This window comes from Pocillopora damicornis, chromosome 4 (genome assembly GCF_964200805.1).
Source record: "Pocillopora damicornis chromosome 4, jaPocDami1.2, whole genome shotgun sequence".
Taxonomy (NCBI): domain Eukaryota; kingdom Metazoa; phylum Cnidaria; class Anthozoa; order Scleractinia; family Pocilloporidae; genus Pocillopora; species Pocillopora damicornis.
Genome location: NC_142673.1, coordinates 4623872 through 4645765, shown reverse-complemented (window position 1 = coordinate 4645765; position 21894 = coordinate 4623872). Strand labels below are relative to the sequence as shown.

The following is a 21894-nucleotide window of genomic DNA, read 5'->3' as shown; positions in this document are numbered from 1 at the left end:
GATAGGCGCGGAGAATAATGCCTTACCGTGCATATAGATCACTGATAAAAACTGCAATTAACCAAAGTAGGCTATTAGAAAAAATCCGCTTAATAGGACTAATTCGTGTTTGGGTTAAAAAGTGCAAAACTTATGAGTCCGTGGCCGTTTGGTAAACACCTTTGCTAAATGGAGGTTCAATAAGCAGTAAGGATAGAAGGACAAAATTGGAAATTCTCTCGGTGTTCGCCAAAAAGGTATTCGCTCAAGCTGTTTTACTGTTAACATTCAGCATAAATACCGTGCAGGAAAATACTGTTTGAAAGGAATTAAATCGAAGATGATCAGGTCTGACTCGACGAAAAGTTGAGCGAGGCTCCTTGATTACACAATAAAGTATTCCATAATTAAGAAATTGAAATGGGCCATTCTTTAATAACATCATTTTACATTCAAAGTTTATTACCATGAGATTTGTCGCCGAGTTGAAATAAGTATTGCAAACACAAAATGGCCTCTTGCTAAAAGATAACTAATTCCCTTTCTGAAAGCAAGCCTTAAAAATCATTACTCTGTTAATCTAAACACACATTAGAGGGAAACGGCATTTTTTAAACTCGGTTTAACATCAACACATATTCCTGAAAATATTTCTCAGAATTTGTATAAATAAAGAAACATAGAGTCTTAATATACATTGCTTGAAAACCTGTATCCCTATATTGGCAATGGTATTTGTACATGATTTAACATCACAACTCTCTCGGCTACATAGGTTTACTAAATTTATCACCATCGTTCATCCAGTGAACTAAGGTGCAGTGGTCCTATTATCCAGCACTTTGAACTCTCTTATATATCAATCGTTGTGGAAGAGATTTTTTTTTCGCAACAAATCAGATCACAAACATTCAAGTACCTTACGAGATCTTTCTTCCCTTTCAAAGACACGGACTCTGCCAAATACGCATATTTCTGCTTTACCAGAACGAATATAGGTGGGTCAATCAGAAACATATTGTTTGTTTATAACCAGGACTTTCAACATTGAAATAACTTGTGACCTGATTTGAGACATCGCTGTAAATCACAGTTTGATATCCTCAACACCAGATTCATGCTCCTTTTCCTTTTCCTCGTCAACCCTGTACGGCATCATGCCTTTCTTTATCATAACTCCAAAAGCTGCCAGAGGCGACTTTTGGACGAAGAGCTCCGATCGTCTGTGCTCCTTGAGCGATGGGTTGTTATGCAGCGTGAGAAGCAGCTGCCAGCGATTGCGAACTGTTCGGTTCATTCTCTTGCTCGAGCTGTCATTTAGTTCAATACTTACTTGGTTGTCTAAGGACGAGCATTTAAGAGTAATTCAGTTTAGGGTTGACAACCGACCCACAGCAGACTAAAGGACAATCAGGATCAGCGATAGAAAAAGAAAATAGCAAGAAACAAAATGATCATGAATTGGATTTTAACAAAATTGATGCAATCAGAGCTGTCTACATGAAAATAAAAAAGGAAAGAACCTCAAAGAGAATAAAAGTGCATTGGAAACTGCGGGGTGGTAACATGTGACTCTTTTCACGATTTAAGAGATCTGGTTTCAATTAAAAAAAAAAAAAAAAAAAAAAACACAGAACAAGGAAAGTCAAGAGACACTATGTTTAATATGGATGACAATTTAGGACATATTGGAGAACACAGAGGGAAAGAAGGAAGGAGCTAGTTAGGGAAGGGGGATGATTGGATTTAAGAATATAAGCCGTAAAGCTTTACACTTCAAACGTCGTTCCCGAAAATATTTGAGGATCTATGCGAATGATGATCTCATCAGGAAAAGAAACAGCATGTTTCTATCAAAGTCTTACACTCTGCGTGCAAGAGATAACTCTTGCAACAAATAGAGCAAACGCAATGTCTCTGCAACTTGCTGCTACTAATACTTCGTTGAGTGTTTGCTTATATGGGTGATGTAAGTGAGCAGTACTGTTGTTCAGAACTAGAACGAGAAATCAGACTTACTTGAAGATGAAGAATTAATAATATGGTTTGTTTCAGCAAAGCTCTCTGACATTTCAAGATCCGCTCTGTCGTTAAGTGTCTTGACAAGCAGTTGGCAAAATGTTACCAGCACTGGATTAGCATGAGTGTGTTCCAAGAGCAGATATCCAACGTATGCATTAAATCCTGCCAAGAAATACACACGCAAGTTTTCAATGATTCGATAGACTGAAACCCTTCACAAGCAGAACGTAAACAAAGCAGTCACTCTTCATAGGCGGACACCAGCACAAGTGCCTTAATTTTTGTCCAGTTAATTAAAGCAAAAACCCAAATCTAGCACTGTAGTGCACAAAACCTACTATAGTACTATTTGTTACCTGGATCTTTCAGCTCCCAATCCCGTGAGATAAGACTCTTCTGTGTTCGTCCAAGAAACACGACCCCAAGAAGGGCACCAATCAAAATTCGCTTGAGGCAAGATACAACACCGAGAAAAACGTTGAAGAAAAACAAAAAATAGGTGCAGATGTGGAATAGGCGCCTGAGTGTAAGCAGCATAAAGGTTAATTAGTAAGAAATTGGAACAGCCACGTCACTCGCTTAGCATCTTCAAAGACGAAGCCTACTTTCCTATTTATGACTATTTTGAAAAATTCTCATAAAGCAAACGGAAGCAACATTTGCATTTCTTCATCATTCTTGCTTTTTTGCAAGCTTATCTCTATCTTTATTATCTTACCTTTCTCTTTGGAAAGGAGTCTTAGTACTTCCCAAAATAGCATATCATGACGCGAATAAGAAAAAAAGTCCAGGGAAATTTCATGCCCACGTTTTCAGTATAAGAAGAGAGGTTCGGAGCATTCCCAAGACAAAACTTTAAATCTCGAACCTGGTTTACCTGTTATCCAAGGCTAATGTAGTATCCTTGCTTACTAAAAATGCATATTTGGCCATTAATATCTGGAAGAAGAAGAACGCCAAGGAAATCAAGACGGCGGGCCTGAAACATTAAATAACATCAAAATAATCAACATATTTGCACTGTGCTTTACAATAACCTGGTCTATACCATGAAAGCAAAGTGCATTTGTCTTCACACCATCTCAGCAAACTTCAAGGAACAATAAGCTTACAGAAATGACCAATGTGCCATTATATCTTACCAGCTAAATATTCATCTCAAATAGCACATTTGCAGAAAATTATTAGAATTATTATGTTACTCTCATTACTGACTAACTGTGACGTTGCCTTCATAGGTTATTTCTCATAGATTGCAAGGTATGCTTTCTACTACAGTTACAATTGTATTTTTTTAGTAATTATTTACATCCGGAATTTGGGCTACTGACTTTCAATGCTTGTGGCTATTTTGGGCTAGCCCTTGTAAATGAAAATTTTTTCCCATTTCATTGCTCTCCCTCTAACATCGAAGCTACTGATTTTGATGACATTCATTGATCGCAAAAAGCGACCTTGACTTTTATGTGGGAATCAAAAACCTTTGAAAAATTAAAATGCTTCTTTTTTTACGAACGACAACAATTATTGCCAGCTGTTAAGTCTTACATACTTTTTACTGACCCAGTTCGAGGTCCGTACCGTTACTTACGGACCTTGTGTTTTGCGCTCGGATTTTAGGCCTTGCTGGGAATTGCGCGGGCCATACTTCCAGGCGAGAAAAACCAGGTTCCGTAACTAACAATACAGATCTGGAAAACGAAGTTGGTAAAGTGTTTATCATATCTTTCAGTTCAAATTAGAAGGGAGTGTCAATTTGTACAAACTTTTGAATTATTAAGGGCCAGCTTAATTGACGCAAGTACATAACCAACTGAGAGATATAACCTTTACCCATAAGTTCTACATTTATCCCAATTTCAACAGATATATTAATCAATGATTAATAGATAAAAAAAATTAATAAGTGTGTACATAAATAAATAAAACAAAATGCGAACGAAAGAGAGTAAAATTCCATCGCCTACTGCCCTTGCCTGGACTATGTGAAATAATCACTAAGCTTACCAGAGATTAAGGAGCTTCAACCAGAGAAAGGTGTCAAAGTTTTCACGCACCATGGGCATAATGAGTTGTTGCCCAATCACAAAAACGATTGCGGTCACAGTTATAGTGGTGATTGCCGCACCTTGAGAAGGAAAGGAGACGAAAACTCGAGTTTCTTGCACTATGCAACCATCAAATTAAAGTTTTGGTTGTTGCTGTTGCTTTTTCTTCTGCGCTAGCAGAATATAACATCAAAAATTAAAATTTAAAATTCGGTGATGGAAGTAATCGCACTTCAGCAGTTGGTCGCGAAGAACACCTAAGAGGTATATTTTCTCCGATGTGTGATGAATGCTTCGAAATATCTAGTTATCAACAATCTCACGAAATTATACATTCGGAAGCAAATGCTGAAAATACACTGAGGAAAGTTTAATATGCTATGAAAAAGATGCCTACCCCAACACAAATAAGCCACTTGGAAGCCTGCGTATTTCAGCGTCGCAACCTGAAATCAGAGCAACATCAAGGTGCCTAAGTACACTTTCATTCAGATTCATAAATTTTTTTTAAGGAATTTGAATTTGAAGTAAAGAACGCTTATTCGGCGACCTAAATTCGTTAGCCATGTATGAACTTGTCACGTTTTTGAAATGTGTTAAAAATATCTTCAATATTCCTAGATTTTCTTTTTTTTTTTGTAGAAACACGAGTGTTAAAGTGTTTCAGCTACTTCAAGTGCTTGTAGCAGTGTGGTAATTCACACGTTTTTTTCACCTTTTAATCTCGCTGGAATAGATGAGACTGCAGTATATAGCATAACCAGATTAGTTTCAATGTAGCTCTGTTGCAAACGCGCTCTTTCTAGGAAATTATTGCCCTTTACCGTGATAGCAGAAGGTTTTTTGTCGAAGACTTCCTTTGGTAGAAAATTCTTTTCCCCACGTTGAAGACGTAATAAATGTCCTCTAGGGGAAAAAATGGGAACCACATTACGAACAAAAATACGAAATACTTCGGTGTCTCCTGGGCGTTGGGATTAAACCATTGATTGTGTCAGGTGTAAATGCACTATTATTGCCTTCGATATTCCATCCACAACTCACTCAAGCAAATGCACTTTAAATGTCTGCATAACAATATCTGACCAAAATATTGATTGAAACAACATGTAGTGGAAACAAAAGGGTATATCCGAAGCCCTTGACAGTCCCAGCCTTTAAGCATGCAAAGTAAGCAAGGAATCTTTTAGAGTTCAGAGTCCACTTGACCTCTTTGCAACAACGCCCATAGTGAAATTGGTCTTGGTTGGTCGTCGTGGTAAATAACACTTTCAAAAGAGAAATGCAATCGTTTGTCGAAACGTCACGCTCCAACATCCGAAGTGACCACATCATGAGAAAAACGATTACATTTCTCTTTTAAAACGAAATCATAGTGTTTGAACTAAGTGATCGCATATGGGTAAGACCAGATAATGGTGTATCACCTGTACCATGACAGCATGTTTGCCACCAGTATTATACTGTGAATTCCAGCCACTCCAGCAGCTACGAAGATGGACACTGTTGTTGAGAAAGAAAACACTAGTAAGAAAATGAGGAAAATAGACTTAAAACCCGCCGAGACATTGATTGCCACTACTGGCAACGTTAAAAAAAAAAACAGAAAACAGAGGCACTAATCAGGGAGAGAGATAAGAGAGTAAGATGTAGATGAAGGAAGGCAAAGTTGTAATGGAATCAGAATGAAAGAGCTCTACAGGTGTGTTAAATCTTTTTACCCCTCTTACACGGTTTAACTGTGACAAGAGAGAGGAACGCGATAGAAAAGTAATAAATCCTGAAGAGCAAGAGCTAAGAGAAGTGGTAGCTTAATATTGGGGCAAAGAGGGAAATCGCATTGGTGTTCATCGGTATTCGCCTTCATTTCGGCCTCTAGCAGAAGATCACTGCACACACCTACTCCAATCATCAGCCACTCTCTGACTGTGTCAACGGTAGCCACATAACCTTCGACAATGCTGTCCCGTAACCAAAGAAGTTGCATTGCAAACCAACAGTCGAGAAAAAGAATCTGAATAAGGAGACAAGATATAAAAAAAGGCCTGAAATTTATTATCTAAGCGCATATCTTTCGAGAATTACTTAACATTTATGCGAATATTTTCTCTCAGGTCGATCATTAATGCATGGTAAATCACAACATCTGAAATAAAAGTTGCTTTTTCAATGGCAATGTGATTACTTTACTTGTGATATACGTTAATGAACGAGGAGTAGACAGAAGCATGCCACACCCATCACCCTCTCTTCCCTTGCAACCGTCCCCCAACGTACAAATTTCTTTCTCCCCTCAGCCCTCTGCTGCCATAAAAATCAAAGATGACAGCTATAGTTTTCACCAGGAAAGTACTAAGACTATTAGCAGTCCCTTTTCTTTCAGGCGAAGTCCATTGGGCGAGTTTAAAACTCAGTGACAACAAAAACAAAAACAAAACTGACGTTATCGCGCCGCACAGAACCCAGGGAGTGAGGCGCACGAAAAGTAGGGACTGCAGAAAAAGCCAAAGAGTTTGATTTATGCATTGCGCTCGCAACGCAACAATATAACTAGAAATGGCCGGAGATCTGTCAACAAGCTTTGATGCATGTCAACACAAATCAGCACTCGAGGTTAATTATGGTTGACGAGTTGAAGGAATGGCACGACGGACAGACTTCACTGAAAAGATAAAGACTGCTCGTAGACTGCTCGTAATCCAGAAAATATTAAGCCTTACACACACCTGCTCCGCATTCAATAAAGTACGGTGATAAAAAAAAAAAATAGGACGTGTAACAAAATAGCAAAACAGCGTTTGAGCCATGCAGTAGACACTAAAACAGCAAGAACTGATCTTATTCTCGTCGTTTTCACCCAGTAATGATTATAAAATATTAAACTTTCCGTTGAATAAAAAGAAAAAAAAGTTTTTTTTTTCCATTTGTCTTCCTACATAAACTTACCATATATATCCCAATGAGGCTGACAGCGTAAATGCAAATGACTCGTGTCGAATACTTGAAGTCTGAAAAACGAGGTAAAAAAAAAAATCACGAAGTCAAACAAAAAAATAATTCATCTTTTGAGGGGATTCACAATTGTGTTGCAGCGATGGGATCCTACTCGTTGGCTTGGGATTGTTGTTGTTGTTGTTGTTGTTGTTGCTGTTGTCGTAATTGTTGTTGTTTTCCTGAAGGTTGGTCATTCGCATACCCGGTCTCCACTTGTAAAACTTTCCTTTCAGCTTTCCTTTCAAAGAAGCATCCCCGCTTTTGTCTCTAAATCTGAAATGAAAAGAAAAAATTTTAAGTGCATTTAATGGACTCGAGTCGGACAAATTATCTAAGTAATGACTGCCAAATTTGGTTCGCCTTCGTTTGCGCTTTCACCATAAATCTCCAAATTTACTTCGTGGAACTATATGTATTGTAGCTACCCTCCAAGACCCAAATTTGTCTGTGTCATCACACTCTACACGCTCAAGCAAAATGAGTCTTAACAATAAAGAATAACTCAACCTACTCCTTTGGTACTGGCTCTAAAAGCTTAACGACGTATCTATACTTGTAAAACGTCATCCACTCATTTTCTTCGTCCTGAAAAAAAATAAATATAAAAAGAATGTGAAAAAAAAAACAAAACAAAACAAAGAAAGAATAACTAATAAACAAAAAAACAAACATTTGAAAAAAAAAAAGCATGCAGGTTTTCGTCCTTGTTTCTTTCTTTTTTTTTCCATATCAAGTTCTCATAAAGATTGATTTATCTCTTTTCCTTTTTTCGGCATCTGCGAGAAAATTATACCTTTGGAGAAGCACCTGGACGGCATCTCCTGTATATTCCTCTTACCAATAGCACAAAGTACTTCACCCAAAGGTAGATCAAACACAAATACGTGGGAAGCTCAACAGCAAATATAACTCCAGCAAATTCCTACAAGACAACAACAAAACAAAGGAAAGAGTACTGTGAAAGAATGATATCGCCTTCAAGTGTCATTAAAAAGGGGAGAAAAGTTTATACTGTGAGCTGGATGTATCTGCCATGTGTAAAAACAAATAACAGTGGCAAAATATAAAGAAAATGGTTTTCAATCAGTTGCGTATCGAAAGAAATGAAAATGCGTTTCTTGAGCTTATGCCAGTTGGCTTACACATGATTCATTTCTCATTGGCTCATTGTGATGTTTCTCCGCTAAGATTGGCCGTTTTAGTCGTAAAGAATGCCGCCTTTTTAAGGTTTACATACCGGACACTGCAGGGGCTTTAATATCTCAAAGATAATCCTGCAAAATGAAAGAAGTAGAACCAAAAAAGTTATGATCATATTGATAGCACTCTGGGAAACGGCTCCAAAAACTTTCCTTTAAAAGCATTTGTAGATTACTGGCTGAAGTTTTGTCGACAATGAAAACCAAGGTTACTTCCGATTTACTAACACATAAACAAAGCTTTATCGAATAGCTCCCTCGAACACTTGCACCCTTGAACACAATTGTACCTAAATACAATAACTGCGATGGTCATACCATCCGTTCGACATCACTCAAAAGATGAGTTTTAATAATTTTAAACATGTATAATCATAAAGAAAAAGGAAATTTGAAGCTTAATCCTTTCCACCCAAACTTCAGTATGCATATTCTCTATACTGTTCCCTATACATTTCCTAAGGTGCTGGCAAGGAGAATTTGTTTTGCAATCAAGAACTTCTTTAGTCGGTGATTATTTCCTTTATTCATATTGTATGATTCTGGAGTGATGTTGTAAGGAGGTCAAAGGATTATGGGAAACACGTCAAACTAACCACATAGTGGAGTATAGGAAACCGAAGACATAGCCCGTGATCTTCCAATTAGAGGCCATACAAGCGAAGAGAGGGTAATAGGAGACGCCAATAACCAACATAGCCAATATCTTCCAAACAACTGCGGAAAAGAAAGGTAGAGAAAACAAATTAACATAGAAGAATTAATCAGAGCAGCCATATAGAGGAACGTTACATAGAACAAGCGCCTGAGTACACACGACTGAACTCAATCTGAATAAATAATTTATAGCGTATGGTTTCTTCTCGAATATGAACTTACCGTGAAAAGTTTGAATTGATCAAATGAGTAGCCTTAGTTTAACAAGATGCATCGCACGGTTTAAGTATAACTAAAACAGAAACCAGCATCCGTGAGGATGAAAAAAGAAAAACCAGTAAGTATATAATCATAACTGAACTGGCTGCTACTTCTTTGCGGTTCTTTTCTTTGATTGTTCAATTATCTTTGCTGAATCAATCGAATAAATTATTCATTTGAAGTAAAAGGAAAGCCCTAAAAGATATAGGGTTACAACCCATGACCATCCCGCGATACCAGCAAAGCGCTGTAATTAACTAACTTAGCTTGAACGCTCAATGGGAGCTAGGAGCTATTTGAGCCATAGCTTGTAGAGGATAAAATCCTACTGTAATTGAATAATTTAAAATCCATACATTTGAATAGGACTTTTGCACACATTTAATCTGTGCGATTACGAGTTTTGTTTCGCTAAGGCTTAAGTAGCGCAATTTTCCAGAGTTGCTTACTTGACGTGTACGAGGGCATTTTTTCAAAATATTGGATTTCCTCCCTGGTGAATATTTGAGTAAAGTCCCCATTGAATAAGATGTCCAAGCATTTCGATGTCGTAGCACCGAACGCACAAGCAAAGCCAACTCTATTTTCGTAACTGTCCACTAAATTCACCGGACTAAAATAAAACAAAAATAAACCGTCTTAAGATAAACATCACTCGGGTAAAATGACCAGTTCATACAGTCGAACCTCCCCTAATTCGTTGAACCCTAACAAAAGCCTTTGAAGCTCGTTAAACGACCTAAATAGTCGCTCGATATTGGTCATGTTTCACTGAATTGATAGAGCTTGGTGATCAATGCCAGCAACTGAGTCACCTGATAACTTAGGGTTAATGTTCATTTATGGAGGGGTAGGTGCGTAGTTGCTCAGGTACTGACATTAATCCGAACTTGTCCAAGACTTTAAAGCAAAAAAAAAAAAAAAAAAACATGAAACAGGTGTAATATTATCTCTGATGACGCGTTAGTCTTCACAGATGCTTCTTTCCTCTGTCCGCGAGGGGAACCTTATGGAGAGTTTCGACGGTATTGTGAACCACAGCACATATTATCAACAGCGACGATGGAAATGAGATATTATTTAGAAACAAGAATAAGTGGAGAAACAATTGTTTTTGTTTTGTTATTTCGTTTCTTTTTTGCTTTGTTCTGGTTTTATAGCGCTATTTTTCAAGACACTGTAACTATTAGTAGTATTGAGAGTAATTTGTTCTGAGAAGTGTTATACAGTAACGTAGCCACTTAAGTCCGGATAAGTATCAGATATTAGGTAGTGCATTGTGCAATAAGTACATTAAGTAGATTAACGCAAAAACTATTTTTAAACAGTGTTAAATAGTTGTCTATGTAAAACCAAGATTGTTAGTTGGGTATAGTGTTGCAAATAGTGTAGATTATTGTCAGTAGCGCACAACTGTATTGTTGTTAGTGTAAAGTAGATATCAAAGTACTCTTGTTCCACCCATATATAGTTGTTAGGGAAGGTAAACTTATAAGGAAAAGAACAATTTATACTTACATGCACAATCCTGGACGACCAATGGTTTTGCCCCCGCACACTTTAACCTTCCTTTTACGTGTTTTAAGAAATGACAGAACTAGCAAGATTATCAGCTGTAAAAGAAAAAAGAAATAGGACTTTCAAAAGATCATTGAAAATACTGCATTGTTACCCAAGGGAAAGGCTTTGTTTAATACTTCAATGTACACTGACAATTATTTTAAAATTTATATAATAGAAGGCCGTGGAAACTAGCAGCTGCTTTCCCAAGCCATTATATTACAGTTCGTTCAAAGTAATCTTAGCAACAACGCACTACTTAAGATTATTTGGCAGCCTTTGTCAAGCTACTCCACCATTTTCTCAGGGCCTTCTATTAACATTACTTTTATTTGAAAAAATATGAAGAAACATACCGCAAAGATTAGGGAAAGATATGTCAATTCCCCGCCAGTCACCTCAGGAACGCAGATTTCAGTACTATGGAAATAAACATGAATCATTTCGTTTCACATTACTGAATCTAAGAACCTGAACGTAACATGAAATGTCGCCTACACTGGTGAACCTAGACAAACCAGTTGGAAGTTTCGATCAATGTCTATATCTCAGGAGCTGCGCAAATACCCTTCCCCTCACCTGCTTTAACCCAAACTTGTGATCAGTTGACTATTGTTGGGTTAGGGAGGGGTGGGTGCAAAGTTGCCTATATACTGACATTGATCTAGGAGTTCTAGTCCCTTTTGTAGACGCTTATCGGGTGTCCAATGATAAAAAAGCGGCAGAGCTACGCGAAAAAACAAAAAACAAAAAACAAGCAAAAAAAGAACCGGTGCCTTTACACCCAAAACTGACGACAAACCATGCACTTTGTAAGCATGTAATGGTTGTTTGTTGTCGGTTTTTTTAATCTTTCTTTCTTTCTTAATTTGAAAACTTGTCTCTTCCTTTAACCGAACATGTACGGGTGGTTGCCACTAGGTGAATCAGACTCCTTGTGAATATACAGTCGAATCTGTTTTAAGCAGTCATCCTATATTAAGTAGGTAGGTTATCAAAGTCCAGAAATTGTTTCCCCTTAATAGCTGTAATATTCACATCTATTTAGCGGTCGTGGTCACTCTATACTGAGTCCCAACGGCCTGTTTGTATTGTCTATAACCTGTATTGAACGGTCTCTTAAAGTGGGACCACTCTGATAAAACTAAGAATAAACTTTCATTTAAATTTTAATCTATGTTTATCTCCCAAAATCAACGTTAATAGTATTTGTGTACGAGTCTTTGTAGGCTAAATGATCAATTATGGCATAATATGACGCGTATCGTTTCACAATACTCCTGATCTGTGGAACCTGTATTAATAGGTCGACATGTATAAAGCACCATTCACCCAAGATGACCGCTAAGTACAGGTTCGACTGTAATTGACTAACTCCAATACTGTAGTAATATGACTTGGATGAAAAAACCCGAAAGTGATGAAACGAACACAATTGAGGGGTTCAATAAAATCGTTTTTGTGTCTACTGAGGGATTCATTTAAATCGTTTCTGTGTCTACTACTTTAGAAAGCAATAGACACTGTAGCCATCGAAAAGAACCGAGCACGTAAGGAAATCGGGTATCACTCATCAACCAATCAATCTATGTGCTGATAATCGATTTCCTTAAGAGTGGGGAGTTATTCGGGGGAAGGCACTTACTGAGCATGGGTGCTCATTTGAGGAAATACAGTATGCATAGGCATGTGAAACACTCAGTTGCCAAAGTGCGAATGAAACTGAAAGTTTAACACTCGCTGAAAGAAGTGGAATAACTGAAAACAGATTGAATCTCGTGAATTCTTTGTAGGCCTTCTTTATCCATACTAGTAGGAGACACATGTAGCCATTGGTCGCTTTTTCTGAATCGATTTTCGCCCATAGCGGGGAGACCCTCAGGGTTAGCCAAAATATGCACGAGTGGGTTGCAACATCGAAATAGAGGTTAAAACAAACAAGTAGATCATTTTCTTCTCTTAATCATCTTCAACGTAAAATTCGTCTTTTTAAATTCATATTGTATGAATTGAATTAGGGTTTTTCATTTTAATTTTTCCGAAAACAGAATACATAAACAAACCGAAAATGCTATTGACGTCCTAATTAATAGCGCGTGAAAGGCTGATCTGTAACGTATCTTTTAAATCTACCACTTGTTACTTCATCTGAGACTGAGAGGCAATCCAAGTAAAGTGGATTACTCATCTCCACTTGAAAAATTGTCTCACTGTCAACATATATTTTAGCTATACGAATGCATGCAACTTCCGCACCCAAGTCCTCTAACAATATATTGTTGACATCCTTTCCGCCCCTTTTGAACCAGTTTTACCTATTTGTATTCTATAACAACCGATCATGACGAGAGATCGATTGAATTCTATTCGCGGATCTTGGATAAGACACGATCGTGAAAATAATTTACCGCTTGCTTTAGTTAGTCGTACAATTGAATGAGTTCGTTCTCTCATAATGTCTAAATGTACGGGGCTCGAGCCGTGAACGTGGTAATTTGGTACGGTATTCTAAGACGTTCGCGACATTGCGTGTAAGGTAAAGACCTGTGTCTTATTTTTGCCGTGCTAAAATTATCAGCTACATTTCAGACAAGTCGTTTGTCGTTTTATAATTTTGTAACTGGATTTTGAGACTTCTCCAAGGATGAAGACTGTTAATGTGAATCTTGTCACATTTTTCTCCAATACTTATACTGTCGGGCTTTCTGAAGCATAATATTTGCAAATGCCATATCCTATGCATATTGTGACAACGTGAGTATCTGTGTAAAGAATGTAAATGTACCCTTAGCAAGCAGCTAATTCGAATTTCTAATCGATCAAGGCAATAAATATGTCCTCGACGCCTGTATTTTAATGAATATTTAGTTTAGAAATAAAGGTCGAGGATATGGGTAGCGTTTGCGACTACCGTTTGGTTTGCAGCTGCATTTCATTCTCACAGCGCCAGGCCAAGGAGACAAAATATTCTATCGTAAGCTGGAATCATTTACAGTGTCATAACGTGAGCCGTACATAAATGGTTTAAAGCTACAATTCGAGGCAACTGCAACAGCTTATCACAAAATAAAGCCGCCAAAATGATTTCCGTCGCTACTTAGAGAGCAAATTCGTGAAACGAAGAGCACGCTCGCTCTAGAACTCTGTCACGCTTCACAGAACATTGGATATGAAGCGCACGTTAGTGTGTTTACAATCACTCGAAAATATTGCTTCGATCGTCAAAATAAGTCGTCTCGCCAGCAATTTTACAACTAATTTTCCTGTTGAGCAATACCAATGACACTTAAGGAAACGCTATTTTAAGAAGATAATAATTTGGGCGAAGTCTATCAACATAATTTACTTGTTTAAAATTCACCTTGAGGAGTGATGGTCGAAAGAAATATGATAGAAAAAGTTTCAAAATCACGACCTTCAAATGCCCAAGTGTATATTTGGAGGGCCGGGCATAGATTTCGCTACAAATTCAATGTGAATGAGTTTCGACCGTTGAAAATTTCAATACAAAGGTAAGGAAAAGCCATCCTTTTTAAAATCTTACCGAGAGCTTCCCATAAAAAGGTAAACATTCACTCTGGAGCTATAACAGATATAGTTTACGAACACGGCGTGACACTTACGCGTTGGCGGTCGTGTTGCTCGTTGGTGGCTCTTCAGTGGCCTGCAAGATATACTCATCTACCCACAAGTACAGGTCAACAGTCCGCTCTACCACATTTTCATCCAAGTCAGTCGCATTGGCGATGTACCACAGAGTGGTTGAATTATGGCGAAGTACATAAAGAACCTCCGCGAGCGTGTAGTTGCCGGAGAACATTCGAGGAAAAGACAGGTAAGCCGACAGAATTATCCGTCCAAAAACGTCAGCAGAAATGCTATTCATTTCAAATACACCCAGCCCGCGTTATTCAGTCGATGAAAATCTCAAAACTGTGACAATTAGCGAAATTAACACCGCATGCTATTCTTTCTGACATTAGGTTCGTTGAATTAATTTAGCTGCGTGACGAAATAGGTCGAACTACCTGATTGGCAGACAGATCGGTTTGTGTCATTGGCTTTAAAATCTTAACACCAACTTCTGCTCTTGGATAAAATTCAGTTGATTGCTTGAATGGGTAAAAGGAGGAAGAAATTAAGACTTGCCTTCCAAACCCCACTCATCAAGATGAGAATAAAATGGTCGTTTGGATTATTATTTTACCTTTTGGAGTAGAAATTTGAATATCCTCGAGGAGCTAAAGTATTTTAAAGACAACACAACTTCAGAGTTTTATGGAATGTCTGATTTGATTGTAGTACTTAGGTTCGAGTAGTTAAAAATTAAGAACTAAAACTACTAGGACTTGAAGATCCTAGCTTCATATGGTTGTCTAAAAGTGATGATATTGCGATCGATTCCGTTTGTATGACAACCGTTCGCTGGTGGAGCGTGCGAGGAACCCTCTCCATGAGAAAAAAAATTGAATTCTACAGCTTTTAAGGCCTTCCTGAAATTACTAGAACGACCTACGTCGTAATATAACTGAAATATTTTTCAAGTAAAGAAATTGAATTCAGCTTTGAACTCTAAGGAAACATCTTGAAACTAGTTGCCATACGAGTTGAAATTTCCTAAAAATCTTTTTTTTTTTCTTAGGAGTTTTCAATTAAACTGTCAGCCGGAAAACAGCTCAATGTTCTCAAATCAATCTTTGTAAACGAGCTATTGTCATCGGAGGAAACTAATGAAAGCACACCTAATTCAAACCATGAGTTGTAATCGAAAAATAAGTTGTCATGGTGATATAACTCACCTTTTACCAATTACCGTAAGCCAATTTAATGTCACCAGTATTAAACTTAAGGGAAATCTGCGCTGAGTTTTTATTGTTACCTGTTTATATTTCTTTGTCTCGGCTTTCTTCCAGCCTAGCAAGTTTTTAATAAATTTTCATCTTTATTTCTCTCAAGATACACTCGACTTGACTTGTAAGTTGTTAATGTTGCCTAACGGAATATTTATTAAACCAGAAAAAAAAAACTTATTTTCAGTGCAACGTTTTTGTGGTCAACTAAGGTTAAACCGCTAAGATTGTCTGCATGTCCTTCAGTGTCAATGATGTTAGACTGCAGAGACAATGTGCAGCTGAATAAAAGAGTCTTGCAAATAAATCACCTAATTAGAATTAAAGAAAAATCCAATTCATCATTGATAAGACAACTTGCTGCGACCTGACCAATTCAAGATACCGTTTTAAATTTGGTTTTTAAAACTCCCTCCAACTGATCACGCAATTATCACAGGCACAAGCAGGCAATTTGTACCGAACCACTTCTCGTGGAGTAAAATTAGCATAATCCCAATCAGTAACAGACAAGTAGTGCATACGCTCAATAACGGTGAAACAAGTGGGCCTTCTTCCCTAAAACTGCTTCATCTTGTGGTTCAATCTGCTTCTATTTTTACTTGGGAATCTACTGTAAAACCACCGAAATTGTGGTGAATAAAGTTCGGTTATATTCGCTGGGGAAAGGGAGAAAACTTTTGAATCGGACCACAAAGCAACTTCAAAGGGGCAGAACAAGGCCATAATTAAGCAACCACGAGTAATGTGTTCCTTTGTTCTTGGTGTGTGAACGAACCGTAAAGAATGGTTGCGGACATTAAAAGCATTCAAAGCTTCCGCTGGATGTTTTTGTTAACTAAGTGTCGATGGGAGCATTACGAGAGCTGAAAATTGGACATTGTGGGTCTTTTTCGTTTGTATTAGAGTTAACGAATGTTCAGAAGAGGCCCTGAGAATACACAGACGCCACGTGAAAGTAACAATCTTGGTTGTAAATATGTCTAAGGGAATTATTTTGCTCTCAAAATATGAAAGTATTACGTACCGTCCAATTAACCTAAATTAGAAACGCATTACCATAGTTTCAGCAATCTTTCAAACTTTTTTAAGGTTCACTGCATAATCAAAAGTTAATACAAAGAGGTGTTAAATTCATTTGGAGGAATGTAGAAGGCAGTGTGTTTTCTTTGAACTAAATCAGGTGTGCAAGTGCTAGTTTTATTCACCAATCTTATTCAACAAGAACGATTAAAAGTAACACCGTGGGTGCAGATTACAATATGGTTCTTGAGCAAATGAGCATTTTCAGAATACTTTTTTTTCACTAACAGAATATACATTCCGTACCAATATGCTCTACAAAGGTTTAACTATTTACAAAGCAGAATTACTAATGCGCTTTGTTGTAGTGCATTCTACCGTTATTGACGAGATAAACATGGCTTTTGGATAAGGCTTGTACCCTTCATGCTGCAGGGATGGGCAAACATTGTTTGATTTTTCAAAAGCTCAGCCAATATATGTATTATATAGCTATTTAGTGTTTTTGTCCGTATGGTAGATCAAACAAATGAATCACTGAAACCCTTTGTGCACCAGACCTCTTCCAAGAGTTCTCGCAGGCTAGACGCTGTAGGCCTCTTCTCTCGTGTTTCCTCAAAGCAGAGATTCATAATTTCATGTAGCTATTGGAAAAAAAATAATATATATGCCAGAGTCACTGTGTATCTTTATCACTGTCCAAGGAGTAAAAATTTAACTTAATAAAACTTATCGATGTTTACCTTTAACTGTTCACAAGAGCCGTGACAGTGTCCTAGTAGTGTGGCCAACAACTGTCCAAACTGCTCAAGATGGCTACCAAAACAACTCTGTTCATCAAGAGCTTGGTTTGTAAACGCGCTTTCTCCATTCACCTTGGATGCATGAGAGAACCCACCTAAGACTGCTTTGATTGGAGGAATCTATGAAAAGAAAATGCATGCAGGTAATAATCATAACTTATCTCCAACTCAAAACAACAACAATAAATGGGCGTAGAAGGGTGGCAGAGTTATGACTGACTCAGTGGTTTTCTTTACGTCTCTGTAATTAAACATGCGTTCAAATATCAAAAAACTTATAATAGACATCACAAGGAACTTGATGGAAAACCTCAACGGGTAGAAGGCAAATCAGTTGGCAATTTACAACCCTGGTCTAAGTGTAGAACAAGGGACTATCCGGAAACACGAAACCCATTTACTGATCAGGGAAGGACTCGACCTAGGAACAACGCACGCTCCATTGTATTATTCTAACTCTTTGTCAAAACCAAAAACATTTTCCGCACTGGACCATTTCAGGTCGATTTCTATTCAATCAGAGATATGCCGTATAGTACTGCGAAAAAGCAATGCAAGTGAAATGTGCTTTGTTCTCACGAAATATCCCCAAAAGCTCGAAGAAACGTTTGTGTTAAACTACGAGGACTTTCAAAGTGAAGCAACCTTTGAATAAGGAACAATATAATTGTCGACTTCTCGATGAAGGACAAAGTCTGCAGTAGCAAACATATAAGAGGAGATATGTACATATGCGAACTGCCGGTCACGCAACACGCTAGTAGGTTATTTTTTTTAACTGATTCCTTAACTTAGAGATTGAGAGTAGTGAATAATTTAACCACTACACTTACCCTAGGGCACTGGCTGATCAGAATGTTGCGTGTTGTGATGTTATTATGAAGTATTCCAAGTCCCTGTAGTCCTTCTATTGCACCTAAGACGTCACAAGCTACCGCACAAATTGACTCGAAGTCGATGACAGTTCCTTTCTCACAAATCAAATCTTCCAGAGTTGAACTCGACACATAGTCGAAACATATCAGGCTTTTAGAAAAAATGGAAACGCAGGATTCAAAATCCGTAATTTTACTTGTTATCAAATGTATGGTGATTTCAATATGTTTGGTAATAAAGCTCTAATTCATTAACAACTTACAAACTTTTTCCTCGTAAAGCATTGATCTTCGTCTTGCCTTGCTCGATATTCAGGTCGCTAGCTAAAGAAATAAACGAAAAAATATCCTCAGAGGTTCAGCACAGCACCTATGAAATCGATAAAAAAAGGTCCCTACTGTGGCATTGTGAATGTCACAGATCCTGATTTTCCAACAACAACAAAAGTGAAAAACTACTTCTATGGAATATAGAGCAGTAAGTAACCTTGGATTTAAAAATGGTACAACAAATTTATAGCAATTCTAAAAACTGATGGTTAAATTGAAAAAACTGATTAGGGTCACTTACTTTTGTTGTGCCATCGATAGTGTAACACATTGGACAGAGGCTGCTCGTCACAGGAGAGGCTCTGCACTACACTCACTTCCCGATTCCAGTCCTCCTTCATTTCTTTTCCAAAGTACTTTAGCAACACCACATTGAGAACACCTCCTTCCTCGCACCAAGCTGTAACATAACCCTGTAACAGCGAGAGGTGACGTGAAGCTTATACTCATTTGTACATGTCATACATTGCAATTGTAAGTCCAAGGTAAGTGACACAGGGTGTACTACTTGCCAATTTTTTGTAAGACATTCAAGATCCTTGCGCAAGATTGGTTGATAGAAAAAGTAATCAGAACAAGATTAATTTCACACTTTAAGAAAAGTTCAAGAAATAGGCATGAGAAAGGTCTTTATGTAGAGCATCCTGTAATATATGAAGGGAGAAATAATGTATTCGTCAAATAAGCCTCACTCCAAGGGCTCTCCCTTGATCGAGGTAAATGTTCCTAAACGCCCACGGAGAGTGATTGCTAGCTATTAATAAATATATAGCACATGATTGGTTCTTGCAATTGCCTCTCTGAAAATGGATGCGATCTTAAGATAGCTTGAGCGGAACAAAGACCTACATGAGGGATCAAGTCTCGTAACTTTATCTTCACTGGTCGGTAGCCACGAAAGCGCCATTTTGGTTTTCACAAAGAAGTACTTACCGTGGATTTTCTTCCAGCAGTATCATCTTTGAAGATATTTACTCTTTCAATCAGCTTTAGATTAGCGTGAACGACAACACGCCCGACCTCCAGCTTTTTCAATACCCTTGCTTTTGGCTTGGGGCTGGAAATTGAAAGGACTTTAGAGAGCAACGTTTTTCCAGATATGTTCGAGGAACAGGACAATCGATCTTCAGAAGAAAAGATAAAAGGATACTGATCATGAACAAAGGTACGTTTCGAGGTGGAAAAGAAAAAGGGGATTTTTGAAGGTGATTGGAACACACCATATAAATTGACAGTTTAGAATAATTTTTGAACAATCACTAAAGAATTTAGTTAGGTTGGCTCTGATGTGTAGTGTAACGTTGTGTGAGAAGGGTTCAATTGAAAATGCTTCCAAATGGTTTGTCCCACACTTATTTTTGCTTTCGCTGTTTTTGCAGCAGTCTTTTGAGAGTGAATACGATGAAATAGTAGCACACTTAAATTACGGCTGAATAAGATAATTTCTACGGCTTCAAATCTTTAAGATGAAGACACAGCATTTAGAATATGATCACCAAACTATTCCTTAACAGAAATACCCACCTTCTGTAGGTCTGTTCAAGGTCTTCATAACGAAACCAGTGACATTTTTCCCCTTCTGGCTAAAGCTACGTTTTACTCTATCGGTGGAAAACGTGTAAAGGATTGGATTGAGGGAAGAGTTGAGGGGAAGAACAAACACTGCAATCCACACGTAAGCAATTTTGTCTGGATCATTAAAATTTTCTGTCAGAGACAAAATGCTGATGATTATTATGGGCATCCAGCAGCAGAAGTCTGTCATGACTATGAAAACAAGTCTCTTGGCCATAGCGGATTCTCTGTTTAAATTCGTCGATCGAATAGAATGGGTTACCCGCTTCACCGTCAAAAACATTGAGATATAAGCCACCAGGATAAAGGTAAAAGAAACAGAATTCATCCCAATGAAGAAGGAGGCAGAGTATTGCCAAGCGGCCGGGGTTCCCTCAGACAGTTGAAGAGGAAGGCAAACTGCTGAACGACTGTAAAAACCGAAATCACCGTTTTGATCGTAAAAATAGTTTATTCCGGTTATGGGAATCACTGAGATAACTATTCCAAATATCCACGCTCCTGTGCAGGTGAATACAGCGGATCTGATGGTCAGGCGTTTGAATTTGAAAGGGAAGACGATTGCAATAAATCTTTCCGTGGTGATGATTGTTAGAATTAGTACAGATACCTCACTGGAAAGCATCGATAAAACTCCAATGATTCGACAACCCCAACCAGATCTCCATTCATGGTCATGCTTGAAATATTCACCTTGCCACCTTGCGTCCATTATGGCAATTGCCAGCAAGTAGACACCCATGAACATGTCGGCAAATGCTAGATTTGTCAATAAGAACGAGTGGACTCTGTTCTCCTCTTTATCGATGATTCGCCATATTATGACAAACAGGTTACCAAAGAAGGCGAAGATTCCCAGAATCCAGATACAAGTTTGAAGAGTTTTGTTTTTCATGAGGTCATCGCAGCTCGAGAATTCATTGACTGGGGAATCGCAAGCAACTCCTTCAATTGACTTCTTGGCGTAACAACAGAGTATGAAGTGATCTAGTCTCCTGTTGAAATTGCAAAATAGGGAAACCTCACCTTTATTTCTTTAATAATTTAATCTTGCTTTCTTATACGGACAATTCACAAAATTCTGAATGCGTCATTTTACAACGGGGGAACGGTCGAACGTCTGGATATTAAAAAGGGCCTTAAAAATGAATTAATTTCAAAAGAGCAGTGACTCTAACCCATAATCCTAAAGTGGGAAATATATAGTTGATTTAGAAAATTTTCCTTTATTAAGTAAAAAAAAATCATGATCAAGTTTTTGTTTGTTGGTACAATGAGCTGCCTTTAGATTTTGCGCAACTTAGACTGATGAAGATTGAAAAGCAAATCACTCACAAATATCTGAGCTTCTTGAGGTCATTGAATACGTCTGGAGGTACTCTGGTAAGTTTGTTGCCACCCAGATACCTGAATTAATGCACAACAAAGTAAACAAGAATAACTGATTCACTTTCCGTTGTGTCCCAGTATCGACTCAACTGATGCATAAGAAATTCACATCAAACTGAATTATGCGTTTAATTATTCAATCACAACATGAAAATAACAAATTTCGCTGATCTCAAATTTTATAAAATAATGCTCTCTCTCTTTTCTCTCTCAAATCATTGTGCAACTTGGTTGATGGTGGAAAAAATCATTTCGCGCAGTGTATCATTGATCTTCCTTTATGACTGAGTTGAAAAGTGATCAACCATTCATCAACTGCAGTAAATACT

At 37.8% G+C, this 21894-nt stretch overlaps 2 protein-coding genes across 3 annotated transcripts in view; both read right to left on the bottom strand.

Annotated features, from left to right (window-relative positions):
- Positions 1 to 386: 386 nt before the first annotated feature.
- On the bottom strand, positions 387 to 14729 carry LOC113685637 (stimulated by retinoic acid gene 6 protein-like). Its single transcript, XM_027203166.2, has 19 exons — positions 14344 to 14729; positions 11077 to 11140; positions 10679 to 10773; positions 9610 to 9773; positions 8839 to 8959; positions 8281 to 8317; positions 7837 to 7965; positions 7555 to 7628; positions 7246 to 7316; positions 6996 to 7057; positions 5949 to 6063; positions 5477 to 5552; positions 4874 to 4955; positions 4447 to 4495; positions 4009 to 4129; positions 2879 to 2980; positions 2358 to 2521; positions 1999 to 2163; positions 387 to 1320 (listed from the first exon to the last, which is right to left on the bottom strand). Exons 1-19 carry the CDS (start codon positions 14604 to 14606, stop codon positions 1067 to 1069), a joined length of 2208 nt encoding a protein of 735 aa, XP_027058967.2. The 5' UTR covers positions 14607 to 14729; the 3' UTR covers positions 387 to 1066.
- Positions 14730 to 16749: 2020 nt separating this feature from the next.
- The window catches only part of LOC113681465 (uncharacterized), a 43894-nt gene continuing 38749 nt past the window's right edge, over positions 16750 to 21894 (bottom strand). For both annotated transcript variants that reach the window (XM_089205019.1, XM_089205020.1), the window contains 8 exons: positions 21512 to 21583; positions 20126 to 21171; positions 19535 to 19725; positions 18843 to 19014; positions 18535 to 18595; positions 18230 to 18422; positions 17337 to 17516; positions 16750 to 17237 (listed from right to left, as the gene is read on the bottom strand). In XM_089205019.1, coding sequence (XP_089061145.1) covers positions 17115 to 17237; positions 17337 to 17516; positions 18230 to 18422; positions 18535 to 18595; positions 18843 to 19014; positions 19535 to 19725; positions 20126 to 21171; positions 21512 to 21583 — 2038 coding nt within the window. In that variant the 3' untranslated portion in view covers positions 16750 to 17114. The remainder of the gene's footprint in view (positions 17238 to 17336; positions 17517 to 18229; positions 18423 to 18534; positions 18596 to 18842; positions 19015 to 19534; positions 19726 to 20125; positions 21172 to 21511; positions 21584 to 21894) is intronic.